Below are 22933 nucleotides of genomic sequence, written 5' to 3'. Positions count from 1 at the left end.
TTTATTTCATTTCCTACACGTTCAGACACTTTTATCTGTTCTCTTGATGGTCAGACACGGGAGACATTTGTCATAATACGACATTCAAGATACGAGCTAGATCTCATTATAAATGTCTGTCTTTCACCTTTGTTGTCTAGGGAACAAGTTATGTCCTTTCACTTGAGGGGCCAGTTCATATTCAGACTAACATAATCAACCTCTATCTGTATCACCCGAGTCATTCCAAGGAGGGCTGAGCCCCTGGGGAGGACCAGCTGGCTGGTGTCCCTATGTCAAGTCCCAAAGAGCACCCCCTGGTGGAAATAAGAGAAATGAAGGACAAAAGTCTTAAAAGTTGTTTTAACTTTGAGATTTTTTATTATTTCCTTCATACTTCCATTCATCTACAGGACTTGGTTTATATTTTTTTTGCTTTGTTCTTAATTCAAAAAGACAGTGTTTAAAAATATGGGCTAGGACACGTCTCTTTTTTCCACAGCTTTCCAAATCCAAAATGAAAGCAAAACGGCCATCATGTCCACAGACTGTATTTAATACCAACTCAGTACATATTGTAAGGACACTATGTACTAATTCGTTATAGTGCTCAACAGAATGTAACGGACCACGACATATCCACCCATGTCATTCTGGCTTTCTCTTAATCACTAATCTAGAACCCTATAATCTCATTTACAGTGTAACCCTGGGGATCAATACAAGGGGTCTGTGGAAGCAGCCACTAAGGGCTGGTAACAAATAGACAGTCTTAAGATCTAGGCTAGTTAGCTGGGATGGCAGGGCGACATGGCCAGGTGGCTATTTTATCAGCCACATTTACACGTACAGTGACAAAGTGGAAACGTATTGAAGAGATTTACAGATGCAAGTCAAGACACAGAGCAATGCTCGTCGAAACAGATCGAATGAATGAACTATAACATTGCATTTAAATCATCGATTTCATTAACATACAGTGTGTCAACGTAACTATTTTGCAAGTATGTACAAATAGGTGTGCGTACATATGTGAACACACATATAGGCTAGTGCTTGTTTTTATGATGTTACAGGACATAGAACATCTTTTATGTTCATGTGCTGTCATGGCGACAGAGCACAGGTCACAGAAAACATGTCTAGATGTAAAAACCTCTCCACGTGTTGGCAGGAGTGTCAAGGGGGAACATTCATCCGTTCTTCCTAGCTCTAAAAACACCATACATTCACACAGACACACTGAACCTCCGCTAACATTCACACTTGGGGCCTGGAGAGGAGGTGAGTAGGCTACAGACACTAACAGGCTTTGTTAACACTAGGTGTGGAATGTACTACTTTGACAGATTTGCGGCTGAAAACACTGAGTTGCGGTCTCTGCTGCTAAGTTCAGACTCTAACATGATCCCAAAACCCTAATACCTGGCCCTGTTCTAACACATTACAAGGATGTGTGTGTTAGTGTGTTGGGGAGAGGGGTAATTGCCCCCAAACACTTAACTTACAATAAACAAATACATACCCCATTGTCAGCCCAGGTACCCCTCTACTGGTATATTCATTCTCTGTCAAAATCATTCTGATATCAGCTAAGAATTCTTTATTGTCCATTGTTCTATTCTATCTTTGGAAAAAGGCCGGTACCGGGCCTGTACTCTACACCCTTTCAATTCCGTCCTTGTTGTTTGAACAGTGTCTTCGCTGAGCAGCTGCTCAGCCAGCTGTGGTGCCCCCTGACAGGGCCAGTCCACCACTCTGGCCTCAGGTCCTCTTCACAGAGACAGAGCAGCTGGCTCTGTTTACTTAGGACTGAGTAAGAGCCCATCCCAGGGCCAGTCAATCCCATCTGTGGTTTGTTTTCAGGCAGGCAGGCTGACACTGGAAAGACATGTCTCTGGTTGAGTTGGTCCATCACTGATATGTTCTTCTGTATACTGTCGGAATGAAAGGGAAGTGAAGACGCAGACGCACTGCTGTGGGGTCCGCTGGCAGTCCGCCACTGAGCTGAGATATGATTGCCTGGTATCGCGGTGGGAGGAGCTACAGAAGCTCCGAAGGGGTGGGGTTGGAGAGACGGGAAGACAGGAAGTAGACAGGAAATACAGGAAGTAGACAGGAAATAGACAGGAAGTAGACAGGAGAAGGTTAGCATCCGGAGAGGGTTTGACAGTTTCAGGACAGGAGTGGAAGACTTCTTTATCCCCTTTTCTCCGATGTGGAAAAGACACGGTGAGAGGAAGACAGGCGGGCCAGACACGAAAAGAGAAAGACGGGCTGGCATCTTATCCTCCGCCAGATCTGTTGGGAAATACAGCGCAGCGTGAGAGATGGTAGATCTTTAAGTTAAATTAAAAAGAGACATTCTGTAGATACTGGCAATGTAAGAAGAATGTAGAATGATAGATGGGATTTGGATAATAGCAAGTAATGGTCGTAAGACAGGTTAGAAAGTAAGGTAAGACTGAGCTTTAGGTGTTAATGAAGTCATGCAGTGGGGCATTGCCCTCAGGGAAATAACACTATGGATGAGGTCATGGATGGATGAGGTCAGTCCGTTGCCATGGATGGATGAGGTCAGTCTGGTCGAGGGTCGTAAGGTATCATCCAGTGGGGTTTAGCACCCAGCTTGTTCATACCTTCCTCTCCGGATGTTCCTGTGTCCAGGGAGAGCCAGGTTAGCAGGAGAAACATGAGGAGAGGAAAGACATGAGAAGAGGAGAGACAATAACAGCAGCAGCATCAGTGGCATGTTCATAAGAGAGGCTGTGGCGACTGACTTGAGTAGGAGTCATTTTATAAAGCCCATCACTGTAGCCAGTGTTCTAGCACTGTAGCCAGTGTTCTAGCACTGTAGCCAGTGATCTAGCACTGTTCACACCAAAACAACCTAATGTCCAGAGTTGATAGTTTGAGTGCAGAAATGGATGGGCTTTATTTTTTGACCTGAAATGAAGTAGGGTCAGCGTTAATAATCTTTTCTTTCCTCTTTGATGCACTGATACCACCACCACATCAAATTAAAAAAAGAAAATGCATTAATCAATTGATCAATGAATCAATCAAGCGTTCATTCATGGTATCCCACTATCTCATCATTTCAGCTTGCCACCATACTCCATTCAACAAAGTATAGTGTAATAGCATAACAAGCTGCTGGTCAAATTGTTATCATGGCACCAACCATCTCCCACCGGGTTGACCCCTCCCATACTGCCCGTTTGGACCTTGTGTCTGGTGGGTCCGTCCATCAACCCTGACCCCTGCTACGGTACATCCAGCCTTCACCCAGAGCTCTCTGTCTGGGGAGCACAGCTCATGCACACATGCACAGACACATACCCCTGTCCCTGAAAGGATTCCACACTGTCAGAAGTGATGGCCAAATCAGTTCCAGAGTAAAGGTTATTAACAGGGCTTTGCTAAAGCAAAGACCCCTATTTAGACCTCCTCTAGAAAAGCAAAATTGCTTCAATAGGTATAGTTAGTTTGGGTAGCTTTAATATGTCTTGTTATGTCTCTGAAGTAGGTGGAAGGGTGAAAGGGAGGACATCCTTTTAGGTCAGAGTCTGAGAAGAGAGCAGGCATGCACAGCTGGGGCACGACTGAGAAGGTAGTGAGCTAGTCTACAGGTCGGTAAGGCTGGACTATGAACAGAGGAACTATAGACTATAGGCAATAGTTCACATAATCAGTTAACTGAACAGATTTGAAACATGTATGGCTTCAGATGAGCTTGTGAAGCTGCAACTAGAGACACAGCAGGAGTTGATCCTGGCAGGGTACCAGGGCGGTCATTTCCGGTTCCACTAAGAGCTGTGTAGGGAGTCAGGTGGCTGAGTGGTTAGGGAATCGGGCTAGTAATCAGAGGGTTGCCGGTTTGATTCCGTCCGTGAAAAATTACGTTGTGTCCTTGGGCAAGGCACTTCACCCTACTTGCCTCGGGGGAATGTCCCTGTACTTACTGTAAGTCGCTCTGGATAAGAGCGTCTGCTAAATGACTAAATGTAAGAACTAGGGGACTGGGCGGCAGGAGAGGACAGGATAAAGCTACAGGTTCTTCACCATCAGGCCAGCCTCTAACGGTCACATTGCGTCCAGGGGAGTCAGGTGATGCGGCCCGATTCTAGAACACGCTACACCGTTTAAGGGCGTAGTTCAGGAGAGGTGTGAGTGGGGGCCTTGGGGAGAAGCAAACAGGTACATAGAGGCATGCCAGGACTCTTACTTAAATCCCCATCCTGTTCCCCCTAGGACTATAGCTGCCAGGAGAATAGCACCTGCGATGGACCCTATTATGATATTGGTGCCACTGGGACCTGCGCAGAGGAAGGAGGAGGAGGGGAGGGGGAGAAACAAAACAACACCACCAACAACACACATCAGAGGACAGCATCAACACTGTACATCCACCACGCCAACCAGAGGCAGGAAGAAAGAGAGAGGCCAAACAAGATACCTGAAGACACAGAGAGAGAGAGACACAAAGAGAGAGACAGAGAGAGACAGAAAGAGAGAGACAGAGAGAGAGAGAAAGACAGAGAGAGACAGAGAGAGACAGAGACAGAAAGAGAGGAGTTCCAGCACATGGGGGTAAGGAGGGAGAACGGGCGGGAGAGCGGAGGGAAGTCAGGGAGACGACAGGAAAAAAGGAGGGTTTTTATTACTTCTTTCTCATTCCCCCACTCTTGCTCTTTCAGCGGGACCCCCCTTGTGCTCAGGGGGGGGGGGGGGGGGGGGTGCCCTTTGAGAGCAACTGTCAAACTGCTCTGTCATTGGCCGACTGCAAGAAAGTAAGGAAGACATTTGAAGATTGCAGCCGGGTCTCAGCAACTCAGACACACACAAACACACACAACCATATTGAATGGCTTACACATTCAGACGTCCACTTAAGATCCTTCCATGAAACCATGAACGAGGACTGAGAGAAAATATGATGAAATGCAACTATTGATTAACTTTCTCTCTTTTGTTTTTCCCTCGGGACATAACTGAGAAACTGAACCAGGCTCTTGAAGGAGCACGGGCCAGGGTGTGATCTACTACACTCAAAGTCAACACAAAGATATCACTCCATGGAGAACAGACTGGGAGAGGGTTTTAGAGAGGGCGCACAGATAGACAGACCAGACTGACAGACAGACCCGGCTGACAGACAGACCCGGCTGACAGACAGACAGATAAGACAGTGGGGGGGTGGGATGGTATGGACCTTTCTTCTCTGGGCCGGAAGAGACGGTGGGGTCAGGGATGGGGTCAAACACACTGCAGTCCTTCCCCGTGTAGTCCCTGTCACAGATACACTTCACCTCGTTACTGCAGGTCTGAGGGAGGGAGAGAACCACACAGAGAATAGTTACACACACACACACACACGTCTGGAGCAGAAGGCTCCTGTCAGCGCGGTGGGCTCGTCTCACCCCGTGGTCGGAGCAGGTGTGTCCGAAGGCGGATCCTGAGCAGGTGCTGAGGTTGAAGGCGCCCACGGCCAGGCAGCGGCGGTCCAGACACATCATGTTGGGGCCGCAGGGCGTGCCGTCCTCCACGTAGCCCAGGTCGGACCCGTCTTCCAGCAACGCGTGGCCGCCTCTGAACACACACACACCACAGAACAAGGGAATAGAGCAGATAATGACACACACACACATGATGATTTAGTCGTATGCGAGCCTCGACAGTAAGGATTACATGTCCAGGCATGTCTGCATAGCCACCCACCGGCAGTCCAGGTACTGGTTTTGATGATATATAGTCAGGCTGGTCACCTCTCCTTGCAAATCCCCAAACTTTGGCTTCACTGTCATGTTGGCACAGAACAGGAAGCCGCACAGCACATCCCTGTAGGGAGGAGGGACATGGGGATGTACTGGGTGGTCTTTTCCAGAGCAGAGCTCACAGTGCAGTGTGACAGTACGACCTGGGGAGACTCACGGCTTGTTGCACTGCAGCCACCCCTGTCCCTCAGGGCCGAGACCACAGTTGCCCTTGTCTGTGCCCTCAGAATTCAGCTTCTCGTAACAGAACCGGTCGGCTGAATCTGAGAAACACACGGCGACTCGTTAGATATGGATCACTTGTGTTTCTGGCCCCTGCACTTCTGCAACTGACCAGCAGAGGGCAGAGGACTGCAGCAGCCAAAGTCCTATTCTCTATCCTCACCAGCGAGGGTGTGGCGTTTTCTTATTAAACTGAACTTAAACAAACTCACTGTATCCCCACAGTCCTCTGCACTGGCCATCACGAGTTCTGCATCGACCTCCATAACAACGACCCTGACAAAGAGACGGATACAAAAAGATCAAAATATAGGACAAAAGGGAACACGACACACATCTAACCATCCTGTGTTCCGTAACAGAACACGGACCCGTGAAATTGAACCAATACCTGAGTGCTGTCACACATGTATCCGTCCAGTTTATGCACATTATGTGGACACTGCAGAGAAGGGGGGGGGGGGGGGGGGGGGGGGGGGGGTGATAAAGGACGTCAGCCTCTGACATACAACACACTCATAGAAAGCTCTAGAAGCGGTTGTGAGTAGGGGGGTGCAGCACCTGACTAGAGTCTCCTGTGCAGGTCTCTGGGATGTCACAGTCGTTGACAGCGTCACGACACACCGCCCCTCTAAATTCATACTGGGGACAATAAGACACAACAACAGCACAGATTAGAGAAGCCAATCAGACGGCACTCAGACGTTTTATCACGTGGAGACGACCAGCTCCAGAGTTAAAGGAACGCCCTGCCATGCCTGAACCGAGTAGGGGAACATGGTCGATCCGAACGGGTGGAGACTTACCCTACACCCACTACAGCACAGTCCATTACTGCACATGGCATCATGGGTCAGCGTGCACTTCTTACAGCACGCCCCTCCACTGCGAGCACACTCCTGGAAGCACAAACACAGATGACCAATGAGCAGGCTCCCTGCTAGGGAGCCTGGGGATTGATTGCAGGTTATCTGCTAAAGAGATTCCCCATGACAGACACTCACCAGCTGAGAGCCACAGTCACACTCTTCCCCCGGCTCCACAAAGCCATTCCCACACTCCGGAGGGTCCAGAAGCTGGAGGGGGGGGGGGGGGGGGGGGGGGGGGGAGATGAGGGGATGTGAAAGTGAGACAAACGAGATGGGTGGAGTACAAGAAACGATTAAACATAGAGGGGAGGCCGGAGGAAGGAAATGATGGGGATGGGCAAAGTACGGTGAGTAAATATGTGATCTGAGAGAAATTAGGGCATTGGGATAATGAATTAGGCTATAAATAACAGCCCTCAAGAGGGCTTCAGCCTCCTCATCTCCCCACTAGAGCAGCCAGGGGCCTTGCTGCCTCCTACACCCCCATGTTGGGCTCACCTTGCTGGGCTTGTTGAAGAGGCAGCTACCGCCCCCCTGCAGTAGGAACAGGGTGTACTCATTGACACTACAGCGAGAGAACTTGCGGGGTAGGTAGTAACTGTAGGTGCACATCCACACGCACCACGACACAGAGAGGAAGAAAAGAGAACGAGACGAGAGAGAGACGGAGAGAGTGAATTCAAAATATATCTGACAAGATTTGAGATGGAATTTTCCCATCTGGCAGCTGAAGAATCAGAACATCTCTGCTAGCACATGACTAAAAATGAAGTATTGCACCATCTGGCACACAGTCAAAGCCAACTCAAAGCTGCCATAATGCTTACTGTTCCTTTTCGTTCACCCACCCAAAAAGTCTTAATGGCCAAACACAAAATCATCTCGACTCCAGCTTAGTATGGTGTTTCAGCAAATCATTTAAAAGAATAACTGACCAGATATCCTTGGCAAATAAAGTGCTGACTACCCGTCAAAACAACCTAGTCTAACACTAGTGTTTGGTGAGTGGATGTGTTGCAGCTTTTAGAGTGTCTAATTGAGCAGACTGAATGGCACAAACAACACTGAGGTGAGAGTGAGCTGGTGGAGTTCCCAGGTCCACTGGGTGCACCGTGTGAATGTCAGAGTGAAGGCAGCAGGGTGCTTCAGCAGGGAGGGCTGGCTCATTCTCAAGCCTCACCCTGTGTCTTCCATGATACAGCCCAGCCAAGCATCAGGGCACCTGCAGTCGCCTGAGAGAGGAGAGAGAGGTAGGGGGGGGGGGGGGTGGAAGAGAAACAGAGAGGGGGGGGGGGGGGGGGTGGAAGAGAAACAGAGAGAGGGGGGGAAGAGAAACAGAGAGAGGAGGGGTTGTAGAGCTTAGTGTAAAACGGCTGGTTGTTGTCTAATTTCGTTTTTTAGGAACAAGACGATGTATTATGATGAAACCTCAACTCTATTCCGCGGAGAGGTTAGCAGTGTGGAGGGCAGTAGCGTGAACTACTCTCTTCTTGCTCATCCTCGCCCACCCTCCTTCATCCACCTCTCTCTCCTCTCCACCTGGTCCTCACCTGCCGAGCTGCGTGCGTTGTTCCACCTCATCCCGATGTTCTGGCCCAGACTCTGGCACAGGGTGACGGCCATGGAGCCCACGTTGCCATACTGGAGGTCACACAGAGTTACAGAGTTACAGGTGTGTGTGGCATCAGGAACCACACACACCCTGGCCAATGGAAATGGGAGACATGGCTAGTTCCTGGTGGCTGTCCTCACCTCGTTGATGCCCCCTCCTCTGGTCGGAGTGCACACCCCGCCGGTGTAGGCAGTGCCACTGCGGCTGCTCTGGAACGTGCGCCCCCTGGAGGGCACAAAAGGAACGACAATGGGCCCCTTCTGCACACACGAGCGCCCGCAGTCAAATGTACTGATGGTCGGGGCGAACGTGTATTACTCTGCCTGTCAGAGGCCACGAGAGGAGGAAGGCCGTCCTTACGAGAAGAGGTGCACGGCGTCGCTCTGCTCCTTGACGCTCTCCCTCCTGTACTTCATGAAGTTCTGCAGCGTCGTCAACGGGTCCGCCACCACGGACACCATGTTTGCAGAGGACCAGGTCTCCATGGCAACCAGAACAATGCGAGTGTTGAGCTGCTCCTTGTAGATCTGGAATCCCAAAATACACCCCACTAGCAAACCATGACAGCCGCACATCTTACAGCCACGGACATGCTGGTTTGAACCAAAAAGGACTTTGAAACACTGACCCCAGAGTTAACTCTGAGGAGAGAAGGTGAGTATTATCTTACCGCGTCCGCCATGTTGACCACTGCTTTGGCAAAGTTCCTGGTCTGGGTGGTGGATCGGCGCAGCTGCACAAACTGCAGACACATGGTAAACGATTGCACGAGGCACACACACGCACGCACGCAAGCAACGGGTACGAGAGTGGCAACTCACCATTTCGTAATCGTTGACCACCATCAGCTCGATGTATTTGGTCTCCGTCTGCACGGTGGGCCTGCGTACCTGCCTCTTCGAGCGCTTCAGGGCCCCTGGGGCCCCCCGCTGCTCCACCTGGTCTCCTTCATCACCAGCACCTTCCTCACCCCCCACACTAACCGCCTCGCTGCCCTCTGTGCAATCTGAAGACACAATAACACACACACAGACAGAACGGGTCACGGGTATGAGAGACGGTAGTTTCTGCTCAGAGAGATAGAGAGAGAGACACAGAGATAGAAAGAGACACAGATATAGTACAAAGAGAGACAGACAGACAGACAGACAGAGAGAGAGACAGATATAGTACAGAGAGAGAGAGAGAGAGAGAGAGAGAGAGAGAGAGAGAGAGAGAGAGAGAGAGAGAGAGAGAGAGAGAGAGGAGAGAGAGAGAGAGAGAGAGAGAGAGAGCAAGCAGGTATGCTGGCTGTCGTGGCGCACCTGGACAGTCAGGAGACAGTCTCACATCAGGCATCCTGTGGATGAGGTGAGCTCCATTGTCCTGCGGTGGAAGAAACCCAGGAAGGAGATGAGACGCCGGGAGGAAACACGGCTCGTCTTCAAACACGTCGCGAAAGCCGATTCATACAGTGACTGATGACAAAGAGGTATGGATCCTCCATAGCTGGCTGCCGTCTAAACCAATCACTCACCTGACTGCTCCCGTTGAGAACAGGCTGACTGCTCCCGTTGAGAAAAGGCTCAATCCCATAGGAAAACATCCCATCTGAGAACATCCCACTGAGGGCAGAGAGTCGCAATCAAACAACCAGCATGTCAACAGTCCTGCCCGTCTGATACAGTTGGGTCAAGGAACCAAACAGGACTTGTGGAAGGTCTCGCTGGTGCCCTGTCAGGGTGTATCCGGCGAACAGACTCACCGCAGGCCATGGCAGGTGGATAGGGCAGCCCAGGACCCGGGCAGGCCTCGCAGCCTCCCCTGGTAGTAGCAGTGTTCCCCTCCCTGTGGATGACATCACACACCCCGTCACACTCTAACCAACTCCTCCTTCTTGCCACGGGGGGGGGGGGGGGGGGGGGGGGGGGGGGGGGGGGGGGGGGGGGCTGGGGGAGGAGGTTGACCCCACACGGTGATCTAGCTCATACAGGCTCTGTTAACTTAGTTTCCTCCTTTTCTTTTCTATGTCTCTCTCTCTTTCACTCTCTCCATTACGGCTGTTATTGCAGACTGTGACCTACTTGTCCTGTGCTCAGCTATACTCTAGTGCTGCTCCACTGACAATGGCTTCACTGCACAGGAAGCTTTTAAATAAGTGAACATGTGAGAAACCATCTCTGCGCGCATACCATGGAATACAGAAATATCAGATGGCTCACCTTGCACACTAACCTTGCACACTAACCTTGCGTGCACATGATGAGATAGACACAAGACCCTGGGAAGCTCCCATTATGGTGCACTGATGTTCCCTTCTTAAGAGTTTGGTTTTGAACCAAAAATGAAATGAACAGACTGGAATGTTGCCTAGCTGTAAATGGAGGGGCTTGTGAGGCGTGGAAGGAGCATCCAGCGGAGCCAGCAGAGCCCCTGGTCTGTCTGAGAGGCTAGAGGCAACAGGATCTAGCCTGATGGCTGCTTCACCACCCTGCCGGCCAGTCCTCCCACTCACGGCTACTGGAAGAGACCAACTGTCTGCGAGCCGCCACACTTACAGGGATGCCGGTTATGTGGAGGCACAGACACACACACACAGACAGACAGACAGACAGACACACACACACACACACACACACACACACACACACACATAGAGATGCCAACTCTAGTCTTGGAGTTGACCAGCATTTCATTTCAGTCCCGGTTGCTCTCTCTCTCTCTCTGTCTCTCCCTCTCCCTCTCCTGCTATCTCTCCCCCTCTATGTCTTCTTTCATTCTCTACTCTGCCAAGAACTTAATGACACCACAGAGCGGACTCGTTGCCATGGGAACACGTTTCTGATTGGCTCAGAGGGCTGAGGCATGGTAGGGAATGCGTGGGTGGGGATGGGGAGTACGAAGAGTTGGGTGGGGGTGTGGGGGAAGCTAGTAGCACATTTATTTCAATGAGAGAAGATTAAACACTGTCTTCCCCACTAGCTCTCGATCGAGCAGGCAGTGACATTCCTTCAGTCTATCGTCAAGATCAAACTAGGCATGGAAGTTCCATTTTCTTCAAGCTGGGGCATCTACACAACCTGTCAACTAATTATATTCTCATCTGATAACTGCACTGAACAGAATGGAGCACTTGGATTTTACAGAGGCAGGAGAAATCTATTTACCGGACACGTACTGTATGATCTACTGCACACACACACACACACACACACAAACATTGTATCCCATGGCTTTGTCTCCTTTCACACACACTGACATCCTGTACATACAAACACACACACACACACACTGACATCCTGTACATACAAACACACACACACACACACACACTCACATCCTGTACATACAAACACACACACACACTCACATCCTGTAATACGTAAACACTCGCATACTGTACATACACAATCACACACACTCAACAGCAATCTTACCAGAGACTGGGAGGGCCTGCCGTCGTGGTCAAAGTGTCGCTCCACATAATCTGAAGACAAGAACTGACTGGAGCGACAACAAAGAGATACTGTGAGACAAATATCTTTCAAAACAACTTTCCAAACACAATCTGGAGGCACACGCAACATCAAGGTCTTATATTAAGATTGAAACATGACACAGTCAAACCCTGACTCTAGTGAACCTTTATATCAATCACATAAAAGGCATTTTGGTGTGAATATAGTACAGCATGAACACTGAGGCACGTGTTGGGAACACATATACTGTCAGGCTACAATACGAGAATACAGTCCCTGTGCAACTGTAATACATGCAGTGTATAAAGGATGACAGTTATGTTGACTCACTGAGGGGAAGTGGTTCAGCTCTGGAAACTCATGAATAGTCAAATCCTAATAATCCAGGCCACTCGCATTCCCCTGTCCTGCGTAGGCTGCACTGCGTGGGAATGGGTGTGTTTGTAAATATGTGTGTGTGTGGCAGTGCGTGTGTGTGGCAGTGAGTGTGTGTGGCAGTGAGTGTGTGTGGCAGTGAGTGTGTGCCTCTTGCCCTCGCACTGTACACATCTGCTCATGCAGCATAATCAAGGGGATACGAGGGCTCTTTAATGGAAGCAGTTAAGGACAGGCCAATGTGGACGTGTATGGAGATTAAGCAAATAGGTACTGAACACCAGTTTTTTTTAAATCTATCCTGAAGAACAAGGCAAAAGAACACGATGACACGATCTATCTAATCTCATCTAGCGACTGGTTAGAGTCATAGCGATGGTACTGACTGGTTAGAGTCATAGCGATGGTACTGACTGGTTTAGCTCGAGGTCCAGTGTGAAGGTGTGTCCAAAGGCTGCCACCTGGAAACTGCTGTGGGCCACATGGACAGTCTGAAACAGGAAGACAGATCTCTGAGCTGAAATGGCTTTGCTAAATACAATATCTTGTTGAGACCAATCCAATGATGCCGGAGGGGGCATTCCTTCAGGAAGGGCGGCACAGAAGGAAGGTTCCTACAGGACCCGTTAACAGAGGAGGGAAGCCACGGCTTCTGCATGCAGATTTGACCTCGGATCCATTTAGCAGATTTTTATCCAAGGAGATGTTCAAATGCATATTCAACTGGCATTCTGCAGCTTATATTAAATTCCTGCTTACATAATATAATCAAACAAAATGCAATGGAATTATTTCCGAAAGCAGTTTAACAAATGAAAGGGAGCGAATGATAAATGTCTATCGATTGAGATCATTTCTGCAGGCCTACTTGATGCTCTATAGGGACTGAGTTTGATTTCCTCCGATAGAGATGGACAGAGAATGACGGGTTGACAGAGGGACGGTTAAAGGTTTGGAAAACCGTATAGAGATGAGCTGGTGTGAAGTCCTTCCTGAGTGACAGCCAAACCCCTGAGAAGTTCAGGGAGTGTGAAGCACAGAGAGGCTCTCCAGTCAGGTCCAGATCTACTGCACACCAAACACTGTCTCCATCAGCCCACAGTGGCAGCACTGGGTCAGCCTCACCCGTCAGTGAGTCTGACCGCAGGGGTTGCATCACTGGGTCTCCGTTTAGACAAGACCAACGGACCATTCTGACCAATCATCTCCTCCAGTGACTCCACACTACTCGGCTCAGATGCAGTTATACGACAGAGGTTGTTTGGCTTGCCTGGGATACACTGGAGATGCTGGAGTGTGGCTGTTCTACCAGTGTAGGTTATAGTCATAATAATAACATTAAAAATGTGAATAGGAAAGTGTGGCTCCTGTCAAAAGTCACTCTACGTTGAGAGATTGAAATCATACAGCAGGTTGATTCAAGCAACCTAATCAGAGCATGACTGTTTTTCAAGTGAGAAGCTTGGCTTCTCAAACCAGAGGAAACTGTCTGTGCTTGTTTTCTAACTCCAGCAGCACCTGCTCTCACCCAGCACAATCTCCCTCCACAACCCAGTCAGCACTGAGAGGACATAGAGTGACTGTGAGAGAGAAACACTGAGAGAAAGAGAGAGAGAGAGAGAGAGAGAGAGAGAGAGAGAGAGATAGATAGATAGATAGAGAGAATGGGAAACGTGCTCAGGAGTTCTGGCCCATACGACACTTCTCACACAGGCCTGTTTATATATTAATGGGGACATACTTCAACACACCATTGAATAATGGAGGAGTCAGTAGCTTCACAAGGAGGGATGATCATCGGACGTGATACGCGCATATTTCATTTAGGGCCTCATTTTATCATGAGGCAGTGAACACAGCTAAACACACACACACGTGAGAAGCCTTTGTTTCAGCTCTCCAATGTGTTGTAATGGTGCATGCAGCTTCATGAGTGTATAAAGCAGGTCAGAGGGTTCTGGATTCAAGTATTAGATAGTGTAGACTTCTCAAAGGAAAGGCAGTGTCTCACATCAAGGTTTGATAACTGAAAATAGGGAATAGGCCCTGAGTGTAATCAGACAGGGGCAGCAATGGTTTCCAAACACAAGGGGTGCAACAAAGTTGTAAATAAGTGGGTCTTAACTGGGTCTGAGAGAAACGCTTAAATTAAAACAAAAACTGTGCCTGGGGATGTATGGTTGATGAAACTTACCGACGTGTCTCCTCCACTACTGCTGTTCTTCGCTCTGGTACTCAAATAGCCGTGGGCCATTTCCTTCCCCGACTTCATCTGCTGCAGCAACCGCTTTGGATAGGTAACCTCGGCCGCAGTGTCGCTGCCGTCTCCCCGTTCCACAAGCGGGAACCAATCCCACACACTTGCATCCCGCGCAAAATCCCTAACCCCGCCTGTAACGCGCGTCAGTTAGAGGAGTTAGGTGTACTCTAGCGACTCAAGTCTTTAACTCATTAGTTTACGAACTGAACTATGATTTATTTGTGAGTGATATACGATTAGTGACTTATAAAGGTATTGGAAAAGACGTTTACGGGCATAAAGAAACGTGCATATAGTCTGGATGGCGATAGGCGCTGCGGTTAAAATGTGTTGATGCAGCAAATCTGCTGCATCGGTTGTGTTGACGGGTAAGCGGCACAGTCTACGGCTTGGCACCCAGCACCTACATTGTAAGTGTAGAGACCACAGAATAAAAAGTGATTGCAGGTGCACAATTTGACGACATAGGTCTAAACTACAGCAGAGCCTTCTGGGTGAAGTTGGATATAAAAAGGCGTTCCGTTTCTACACTCAGCTAATGTTGGCTTTACCCATCCCTTATCTTACCTGAAACGACCAGCCTCTCGCCCACTGCAGCAAAGACCAAGCACCACACCGCCAGCATGATCTTCACATATTCCTTCGGATTAACATCGAGAGTGTTTAAATGTCAAAATTGCAGATGATTGAAAATCGGCGAGGAGCAGATACTAGCAGAAAAAACATCGCCCGAGCCTGTTACACATCTGAGTAGCGTCCTTTCATCTTCCTTCTCGGAATTAGCCTAGATCTGTCTCGTCAATGGTAGTCAGGCAGCCTCTCAACATTTGAATTGGACATCAAATTCTACAACAACAACAAAAAACTCTTAGCTGAGCCAATCAATAAACTATTGATCAGCCGATGGAATGCGCATAATTGTTTGAATGGGGAAATGTGTGCACGTACGCATGATTCCTGTAGAATTGTACGTGTGTTAGTCTGTCTCAACGTGTATGTGAGTCTGTGCGAATCTGCGGTATGCGGAAACAGTGGATAGAAATTGAACAGGGTATGCGGTGAGGAGGGCACGTGGGACAGTGGAACCCTCCCTTAGCTATCGCCAAGCATCCTCCCGTTGCCATGCAGTTCTCTGCACAGGTTGGAAGCGCAATAATGCGACAACCTGGATGCGGTGCACAAGAATCACACAAAACTGTTCATGAACTTTCCATAAAGATTTGGGATTAGGAAGGCAATTCGTTGAATTTATGAAACCAGTAGAATGCACCATACATAGACTACACAAGAAATCAATATGCTCCTTATAAATTGTCACCATCATTGGGTACCCATATACCTTAAAAGTTGAATGTGATTAATCCAGTCTTGTAATTTCTCCAAGTGCTGTTACTGTATCCTCAATAACAAGAAGCCATACATGATGTAGAGGCCATATCTGGGAATGGAACAGTAAAGTAACCTTAAGGACCAAGTCCTCATGTTCAGTAAATGTAAATTGGGCAGTGTATCTCCCTCTTCCTCTATGTTATAATATAACCGATGACTGGAGAAGCTGACCCAAGGCTTTCCCACACAAGAGATTGACTGAGATTCAATGATTCAAAGATGTGGTTTATAAACTTCTACAGTTCAGGAGCATTAGCAGAGACCAGGCATAGATTTGTGGGGTCTGGCTCGGACAGAAGAGTGGTCTCTGGTTTCCTCTGCTCCGTTAAAGCCTGTGTGAACCGTGGACATGGAGGCTGGCTACCGCACTTCCCCTAATGGAGGGGCAGTCTGACGGCCTTCGATGAATTTTTCATACCCCTCCGAGAAGGAAGGAGCTTTCTCCCAGAAACTCATTTATCGGTGCCCGCAGCGAATCTAGATTGCCACTTTTGGGGGGGCTAAGCCCCTAGATAAAACCTATTATTTTTCCTGTGACCCAGCCAAACTAGGGGGGGTCTGGGGGCATGATCCCCCAGAATACATTTTTGAAAATATCCTTTAAATAGTGTCCTTTAGTGGGTTTTAGGAAGAGAAATTAACAAATTTAGATTTAAAATATGAAAAAAACTAACGACAAACTTTTGAGGGGGCTAATGAAACATTTTGGGGGGGGCTCCTGTCAAAATATGGCTAGATACGCCCATGATCTCTGTGCCAAGAAACCTCACTGTCTGTGCACCTGTCTGAAGTTGTTATTTCAATCTCCTTCTGAGAAAAGCGTTTGAAAAATCTTGAAAGCAGATAAAACGGCTGGAACTTGTGGCTCATCCTTAAGGGAAGGCAAAGTCAGTCATTTTGAGGGTCACTTGCTAACAAAAATGAAATAGAGGAACCAATCAAATTCTGCCTATTCGTGTAGACTACTAATGTATTCATGTTCACATTGATTACTGTTAATGTTTCTGCTTTTATTTTTAGCTCTTTAATCAGTGGATTCACTCTGTTTATAATATATTTTCCATTGTCACTTCACTAATATTATTGTCACAGTTACACACGTAGGCTACAAGATGTAATAGAGTGGCACACCGCCCTCTATCGTGAAAATGAATGAACTACAGTTTTTTAGACTTAAATTCGACTAAAACATTTGGTCACGCCTACCTCAATTATACACAGGTGGTGGTCAATAAATCACCTAATTAACCCTCAGAGGCCATAAAAACAGTTATTATGTGAGGCAGGCTGCTTAAACAGTACATTTGAAGGAATACACACCAGTTAATTAAATCCAGCATTGAAATCGTTAGTATGAACGGGTTGTATTCTGAAAAACTAGACGTTGCTCCTCTACAGCTCTTCAATTGTACACATGCCGACTGTGGAGCCACGTTCACTCGGGAATGGCGCCTTGAAGAGCATCAAACAGTTCACACAGGAGCGGTACAGTTTGCAATTTGCTTATATCTGAGTTTGGGCTGTCGCGTTTAACAACAGACTGTGGTTGAGTTGTGGTGTTGGTTATAGTTTGGTGCAACTAATGTACAACACCCTTACTGTCTCAGAAACCCGTTCAATGTAAGGTGGAAGGTTGCGGACGTCGATTCTCAAGGAAATCTCACCTGAGCCGCCACGCTCTCGGGCACCCCGGGGTCAAGCAATTCAGGTATAGTAGGGTGCATAAGAATCATTTCAACTGTAATTAGTGGGGTGCATATATAACACATCTTTCTTTCTGATAGGTGTACTTTCGTGAGTTGTACGAAGAGTTTCTTCAATGCTGACAGTCTGAAGAGGCACGTTCGTTATGCCCACGGAGAAAAGGATGCATATTTTAAGGTTCGTCCACAAGATGGTGCCCAACAGCTAGTGTTGCTTTAACCGGATTTTCCTGTAGCCTTTTAGTTTTTTTTCCATGTATTAATCATATTCATTTGTATCGAATATTTTATCCTCAGTGTAAATTTGAAAACTGCTTGTTGTCGTTCAAGAAACGGAGGGCGTACAAACTACACTTGAAGGTGCACGGCACCTCCCATAATTTCAAGTGAGATTTTGCTTTTCACGTTCTCCGTACTACATTTTTCATATGGCATTGGTGAGACTTTCTACTGGTATTAGTATACACTGTTCAACACCTTACTTTAGGGTGCAATAATCCTTTACTGTACGTAGAGGAATGGAACAATGAGGACAGGGCCGTCCCTGGATTACTGTTTAACCACGCTTCTCTAGGATTCCTTACGCTACCATTTCATGATTGCATATAGTGCAAGGCCCATTGTGCGCACCCGCCACGATTAGCCTAATGTTTTAAACCTGAAACTGATTTGTTGAGAGACGCTTGCCAGCTAGTTGGAATGGCTAATCTTGACGCTGATTGGTTTTGTTCCCCAGATGCTCAAAAGAGGGCTGCATGGTCAGGTTTGATTCCCATGTTACTCGTAAAGCCCACGAGAAGACCCATGCAGGTTAGTCCATGAGTTCTGCCAATTCTTTCCCTCCATAATGTATGTATCCGTTTAGGGCTTTGTAGTAATCTTGCATTTATAATCCATATTAACATTTCAGTCCATCATCTTAATTGTTTGCTAATGTTGAACAGCATTGAATTGACAGAATGACTCTTGTGAGTCTACGCAGGTTACCGCTGCCCACAAGAGAACTGTCAGATAATTGTAAACACCTGGGGCAAACTGCAGAAGCACGTGGCTAAACACCCAGGTAAATCATCCCCTCCAGTTATCTCAAGGCACACTGCGCAGGCAGAGAACTCTGGAGGAGTTGCAGAAATTGACACGATGACAGTTTCACAAGTACTTATTACTGTGTCGCATTTCTGGGCCAACTTCTCTCTCCCATGACAAGGCTGTTAGGACGTCAGTGTGGTTTCACATGAGCAAATCTAGGGTGATTTATTTCTCCTTATTCAGCTCAGATGGTTTCTCTACCATCCAAACTGAGTCACTGACACATTTCTGTAGCTGAACTGTCGGTTTGATCTCAAATCTGCTGTCCTGTATTGATAACCTGTATGGATGAATTTACTACTAAGGGCTCTGTTCCTCATTCACTAATGGCAAAATTTTAGTTAAGAACTTTGACTGTAGGTTATAGGCATGTTTGATCCTATTATTCAGGGGGTGTATCACTGGGGGTCAGATGGCTGAGCGGTTAGGGAATCAGGCTATTAATCAGAAGGTTGCCATGCAAAATGACGTTGTGTTCTTTTTCAAGGCACTTCACGCTACTTGCCTTGGGGGGAATGTCCCTGTGCTTACTGTAAATCGCTCTGAATAAGAGCATCTGCTAAATGTACTCCCATCTTGACTGAACCATTACAACCACTCCAGTAGTGACCTTCTCATTGTCCTCCCGCACAGCCACATTCACCTGTAAACAGTGCCAGAAGGTGTTCAACAAGCAGGATGGACTGAGGAGACACAAGCGAACTCACGCCCTGCAGAAGCCCGTGCTGCTGTGTCCAAGCCCAGGCTGCAAGGCCTATTTCTCCACCACCTTCAATCTGCAGCACCACATCCGCAAAGTGCACCTACAGCTCCTCAAGTACCACTGCTCCTTCCCAGACTGCCCGCGCACCTTTGCCATGCGGGTATGTTTACGTGCCTCCGTTGATGCAGTAGTGCACCTCCCGTGCCCTGAAAGACGTGCTGTTCCCTTTGCACGTTATCTTCTTGGCTACACACTCCGGCTCCCTCGGAACGCATTGAAAATTGTTTTAGCGATTTGTTTCCAATTGTTGTTATTGACAGGATAAAGGTTTTTGATTGAACTTAATTGAATGTAATTTGGCAATTTTCTGCTTTTCGATCAAGTGTTTGCAGTTCATGTTGGACATCAAATACTCTAGTAATTGTCACACTGTAGTGAACACCAAGTGCAGGATGAAGTGCTTTCAATTGCACTATCCCAGTTTCTGCTGTAGTGTAGGGGGTCCACCGTCCTACGCTGTTGAAGGATTATGCTCTAATGGCTTCATCAGAAACTCCAGTCTGCTTGTGCTTTTAAAAGCTGCCTTATAAGAAAACCCATTTGAACAAGGTCTTTCATAATGGCATCATTGCATGGGACAGGAGGCTCCTGACTCTGTAATCACTCCAAATCTGATGTTCAAATGGTTAAATCCTTGGTCCTGTGTTCAGATGCATTTTTTAAACTTGTGTGAAATATGGGTCTCGGCTAGTATCTTGGTAAATGTGAAGCATGCCCATCGTCATGTTTCCTTCTGTTCTTCTTCCCAGGAAAGCCTGTGCAGGCACATGATCCTCCACGACCCAGACACCAGCCGACTGAGGGTAAGTGTTTTCTGTCTCTCCCATGGTGAAGTGACGCGGGTCTCTGCCTACCTTGAGCCTACCTGTTGGGTGTTCAATGGTGTCTGGCCAGGGGACTATTGATTTTGATCGGTCCCTTGAACCGTTCTTTGAAGCTAGATTTTTCAAATCTGTTTGGTGGTTTGAAGGGACTAAAATGCCCTCAAAAGCCCTTCTGGATGAGGGTGGAGATGTGCCCATCATAAAAATAGGCAGTAGCATTACTTTGGCCTAGCAGGTCATAACATTGATGGTAACGCAGTTAAATTGTTGCGCAATTTAACACTTGCTACAAATTGTAACATTGGTTTTCTGAGCAGCAGAAGAGCCAGCGTTCCAAGAAGGGCTGGCAGAAGCGTCTGGAAGGCCACCACCAGCTCCCCCTGGTGACGGAGGACCTGCGTCGTCTCTTCACCCAGCGCATGCACATCTCCAGACGGGCCAAGGTGGAGGCCGACCTCTCGGGCCTCTTCAGCGAACGCAAGATCCCACACTACGTAGACCCAGAGGTCAATCTGCGGGACCTCTTCAGCATCAAACCCCCTCGACTTGGGGGATCCCCTGTTGCTCCGCTCAAAGGTTAAAGGTCCAAGTTTCCTAGTTATGATCTAGAAGAATTGTTGCTATCTTAGTTGTCTTAATTTGAGTTTTGTAATTAAGCATATTGTAATTAAGCATATTGTTTAAGGTATCTAAAGCAACGTATTGGGTCATATTGTGTTGTATGAAGAGCAATTTAAGTTTTCACTGCCTGACTTGATCAGACCCAATAAAAATGTCAGGGAATTTCATGCTTCCTGGTTTTGTTAATGGAGGGGAGATGTTGTTAGAGAGGGATGGCCAAGGGATTTGTAAAGCAACTTGCACTCCTTATCGAGTCAAAATCTGCAGTTTTCCTGAGGTGTAGTTCTTGGTATTGAGATTTTCCTTGACTCAAAACAGATGAGCAACAGAAGCTGTCAACCAGCAGGCATGTGGACCAGAGAGCAGGGCATGTGGACCAGAGAGCAGGGCATGTGGACCAGAGAGCAGGGCATGTGGACCAGAGAGCAGGGCATGTGGACCAGAGAGCAGGGCATGTGGACCAGAGAGCAGGGCATGTGGACCAGAGAGCAGGGTTTGATGTGGTTGGGTGCTTCGTTGGGAACTGATAAACGTGACCAGTGAACCATGGTGAGTTTCAAGCTCAGTGCTGGCTGGGTTGACGTACTAGGAAGTGAATGACTGGGTCCAGCTTTGTCCCTGTGGTCACCCTGAAAGGTCATTCTCCACATCAGCTGGTGAGTTGATGTCTAAGTAGCCTTAAAATATCACCCTCACTTCCATAGTATTTCTACAATGATTGATTTCAATGTAATCAGATCCCTGCAGTTTGTTCCCTTTTCCTGATTGCGTTCTACTCATCCCTATAGTGCAAGACAATGCACAGCATGGAAGACGGGAAATAAATCTGTTTATAGGTTCCACTGTCATGCTTGTTCTAGATCAGGGGTCTCCAGCTCAGGGGCGCAGTCAGAATCATATTTTTGGGTTAGGGTTAGAAAAATATGGATGGGCATCTTTTCAGTTCTTATTTACTTCGCGTTGTGCACCCGGTGCATAATTTGAGATATTTGTTGTTGGGTAGGCCTTGGAACAAATGGGATAGGCCTGTGCCTACCCGTGGCTCCGCCCCTGCTCCAGCTGGGGTCCTGGAGAGCTGCCTGTAGGTCTAAGCTCCAACTCATCCAGCGCACCTGATACTAATTAGCTGGTTGTGGGGTTGGAGCAAAAACCAACTGACACATAGCAGGATTGGAGACCCCTGTTTTAGAAGGTTAATCAAGCTCTGATAACGACCAATTCACTTGATTCAGGTGTGTTACATTTAGTCATTTAGCAGACGCTCTTATCCAGAGCGACTTACAGTAAGTACAGGGATATTCCCCCCAAGGCAAGTAGGGTGAAGTGCCTTGCCCAAGGACACAACGTCATTTGGCAGAGCGGGGAATCGATCCAGCAACCTTCTGATTACTAACCCGACTCCCTCACCGCTCAGCCATCTGACTCTGTGTTGGGGCAGGGCAACATACAGGACAGTCCCCTGAGGACAAGGGTTGTAGACCAATGGGTCTCTCTCTCTCCCCCTCAGACATGGGGCTTGCTTGTCCACCACAGAATAAATATTTGTTATATGAAATAGACTGACCCAGTGGAAACTTGGATGCCTTATTGATTTCACCTGTTAAATCCACTTCAGTCAGTTAATATGAAAGGATTGTTTGGTTAAGCCTTGAGACTATGACACTGGACATTGACAGTTGTCAACCACCAAAACACTGCCGGGTACATGCACACTATTAAACCACTATACGCACACGCCTTATCTCATTTTATATTAGATATATTTTATATTAATTTAAATTCATTTGGCTGACTTTTTTTTTTTTAAATCCAAAATGACACACAAATGGTGCATTTAGGAAGTATAGTGGAACATCAAGGCTCATAAGTGCACAGTTAGACAGTGTTTTGGTCTCACCAATAAAAATCCTACTTTAACCAGGCTCATCCATTTCAGCTGATTTCGAACTGGATTTAATACGTAAAATCTGTGAGGAATAATATTCACCTGGT

The 22933-nt window shown here is 47.6% G+C and overlaps 2 protein-coding genes across 6 annotated transcripts; one reads left to right on the top strand and one right to left on the bottom strand.

Annotated features, from left to right (window-relative positions):
* Positions 1–340: 340 nt before the first annotated feature.
* LOC124479891 (disintegrin and metalloproteinase domain-containing protein 11-like) lies at positions 341–15564 on the bottom strand. Of its 5 annotated transcripts, XM_047038835.1 has the most exons (26): positions 15120–15564; positions 14487–14683; positions 12707–12783; positions 11876–11942; positions 10204–10286; positions 9976–10063; positions 9764–9824; positions 9281–9465; positions 9130–9201; positions 8820–8986; positions 8600–8684; positions 8398–8488; positions 8028–8079; positions 7346–7445; positions 6983–7054; positions 6785–6877; positions 6540–6620; positions 6370–6420; positions 6191–6254; positions 5914–6019; positions 5701–5820; positions 5403–5571; positions 5195–5306; positions 4208–4298; positions 2619–2636; positions 1960–2280 (listed from the first exon to the last, which is right to left on the bottom strand). In XM_047038835.1, the coding sequence occupies exons 1-26, from the start codon at positions 15175–15177 to the stop codon at positions 2265–2267; spliced, it is 2376 nt and encodes a 791-aa protein (XP_046894791.1). In that variant the 5' UTR covers positions 15178–15564; the 3' UTR covers positions 1960–2264. The 5 variants fall into 5 exon arrangements, with proteins under 5 accessions (XP_046894789.1, XP_046894791.1, XP_046894790.1 ...); XM_047038833.1 differs by lacking the exon at positions 4208–4298 and having other exon boundaries at positions 341–2280; XM_047038834.1 differs by having other exon boundaries at positions 2188–2636.
* A 1730-nt stretch (positions 15565–17294) lies between these two features.
* On the top strand, positions 17295–20924 carry si:dkey-208k4.2 (P43 5S RNA-binding protein-like). Its single transcript, XM_047038859.1, has 9 exons — positions 17295–17426; positions 17549–17649; positions 17726–17822; positions 17942–18030; positions 18381–18454; positions 18627–18707; positions 19367–19596; positions 20246–20299; positions 20641–20924. The coding sequence occupies exons 1-9, from the start codon at positions 17295–17297 to the stop codon at positions 20899–20901; spliced, it is 1119 nt and encodes a 372-aa protein (XP_046894815.1). The 3' UTR covers positions 20902–20924.
* Positions 20925–22933: the final 2009 nt, after the last annotated feature.

The sequence above is a fragment of the Hypomesus transpacificus genome, chromosome 17, assembly GCF_021917145.1.
Source record: "Hypomesus transpacificus isolate Combined female chromosome 17, fHypTra1, whole genome shotgun sequence".
NCBI lineage: Eukaryota > Metazoa > Chordata > Actinopteri > Osmeriformes > Osmeridae > Hypomesus > Hypomesus transpacificus.
This window is presented reverse-complemented; position numbering and strand designations above follow the sequence as displayed.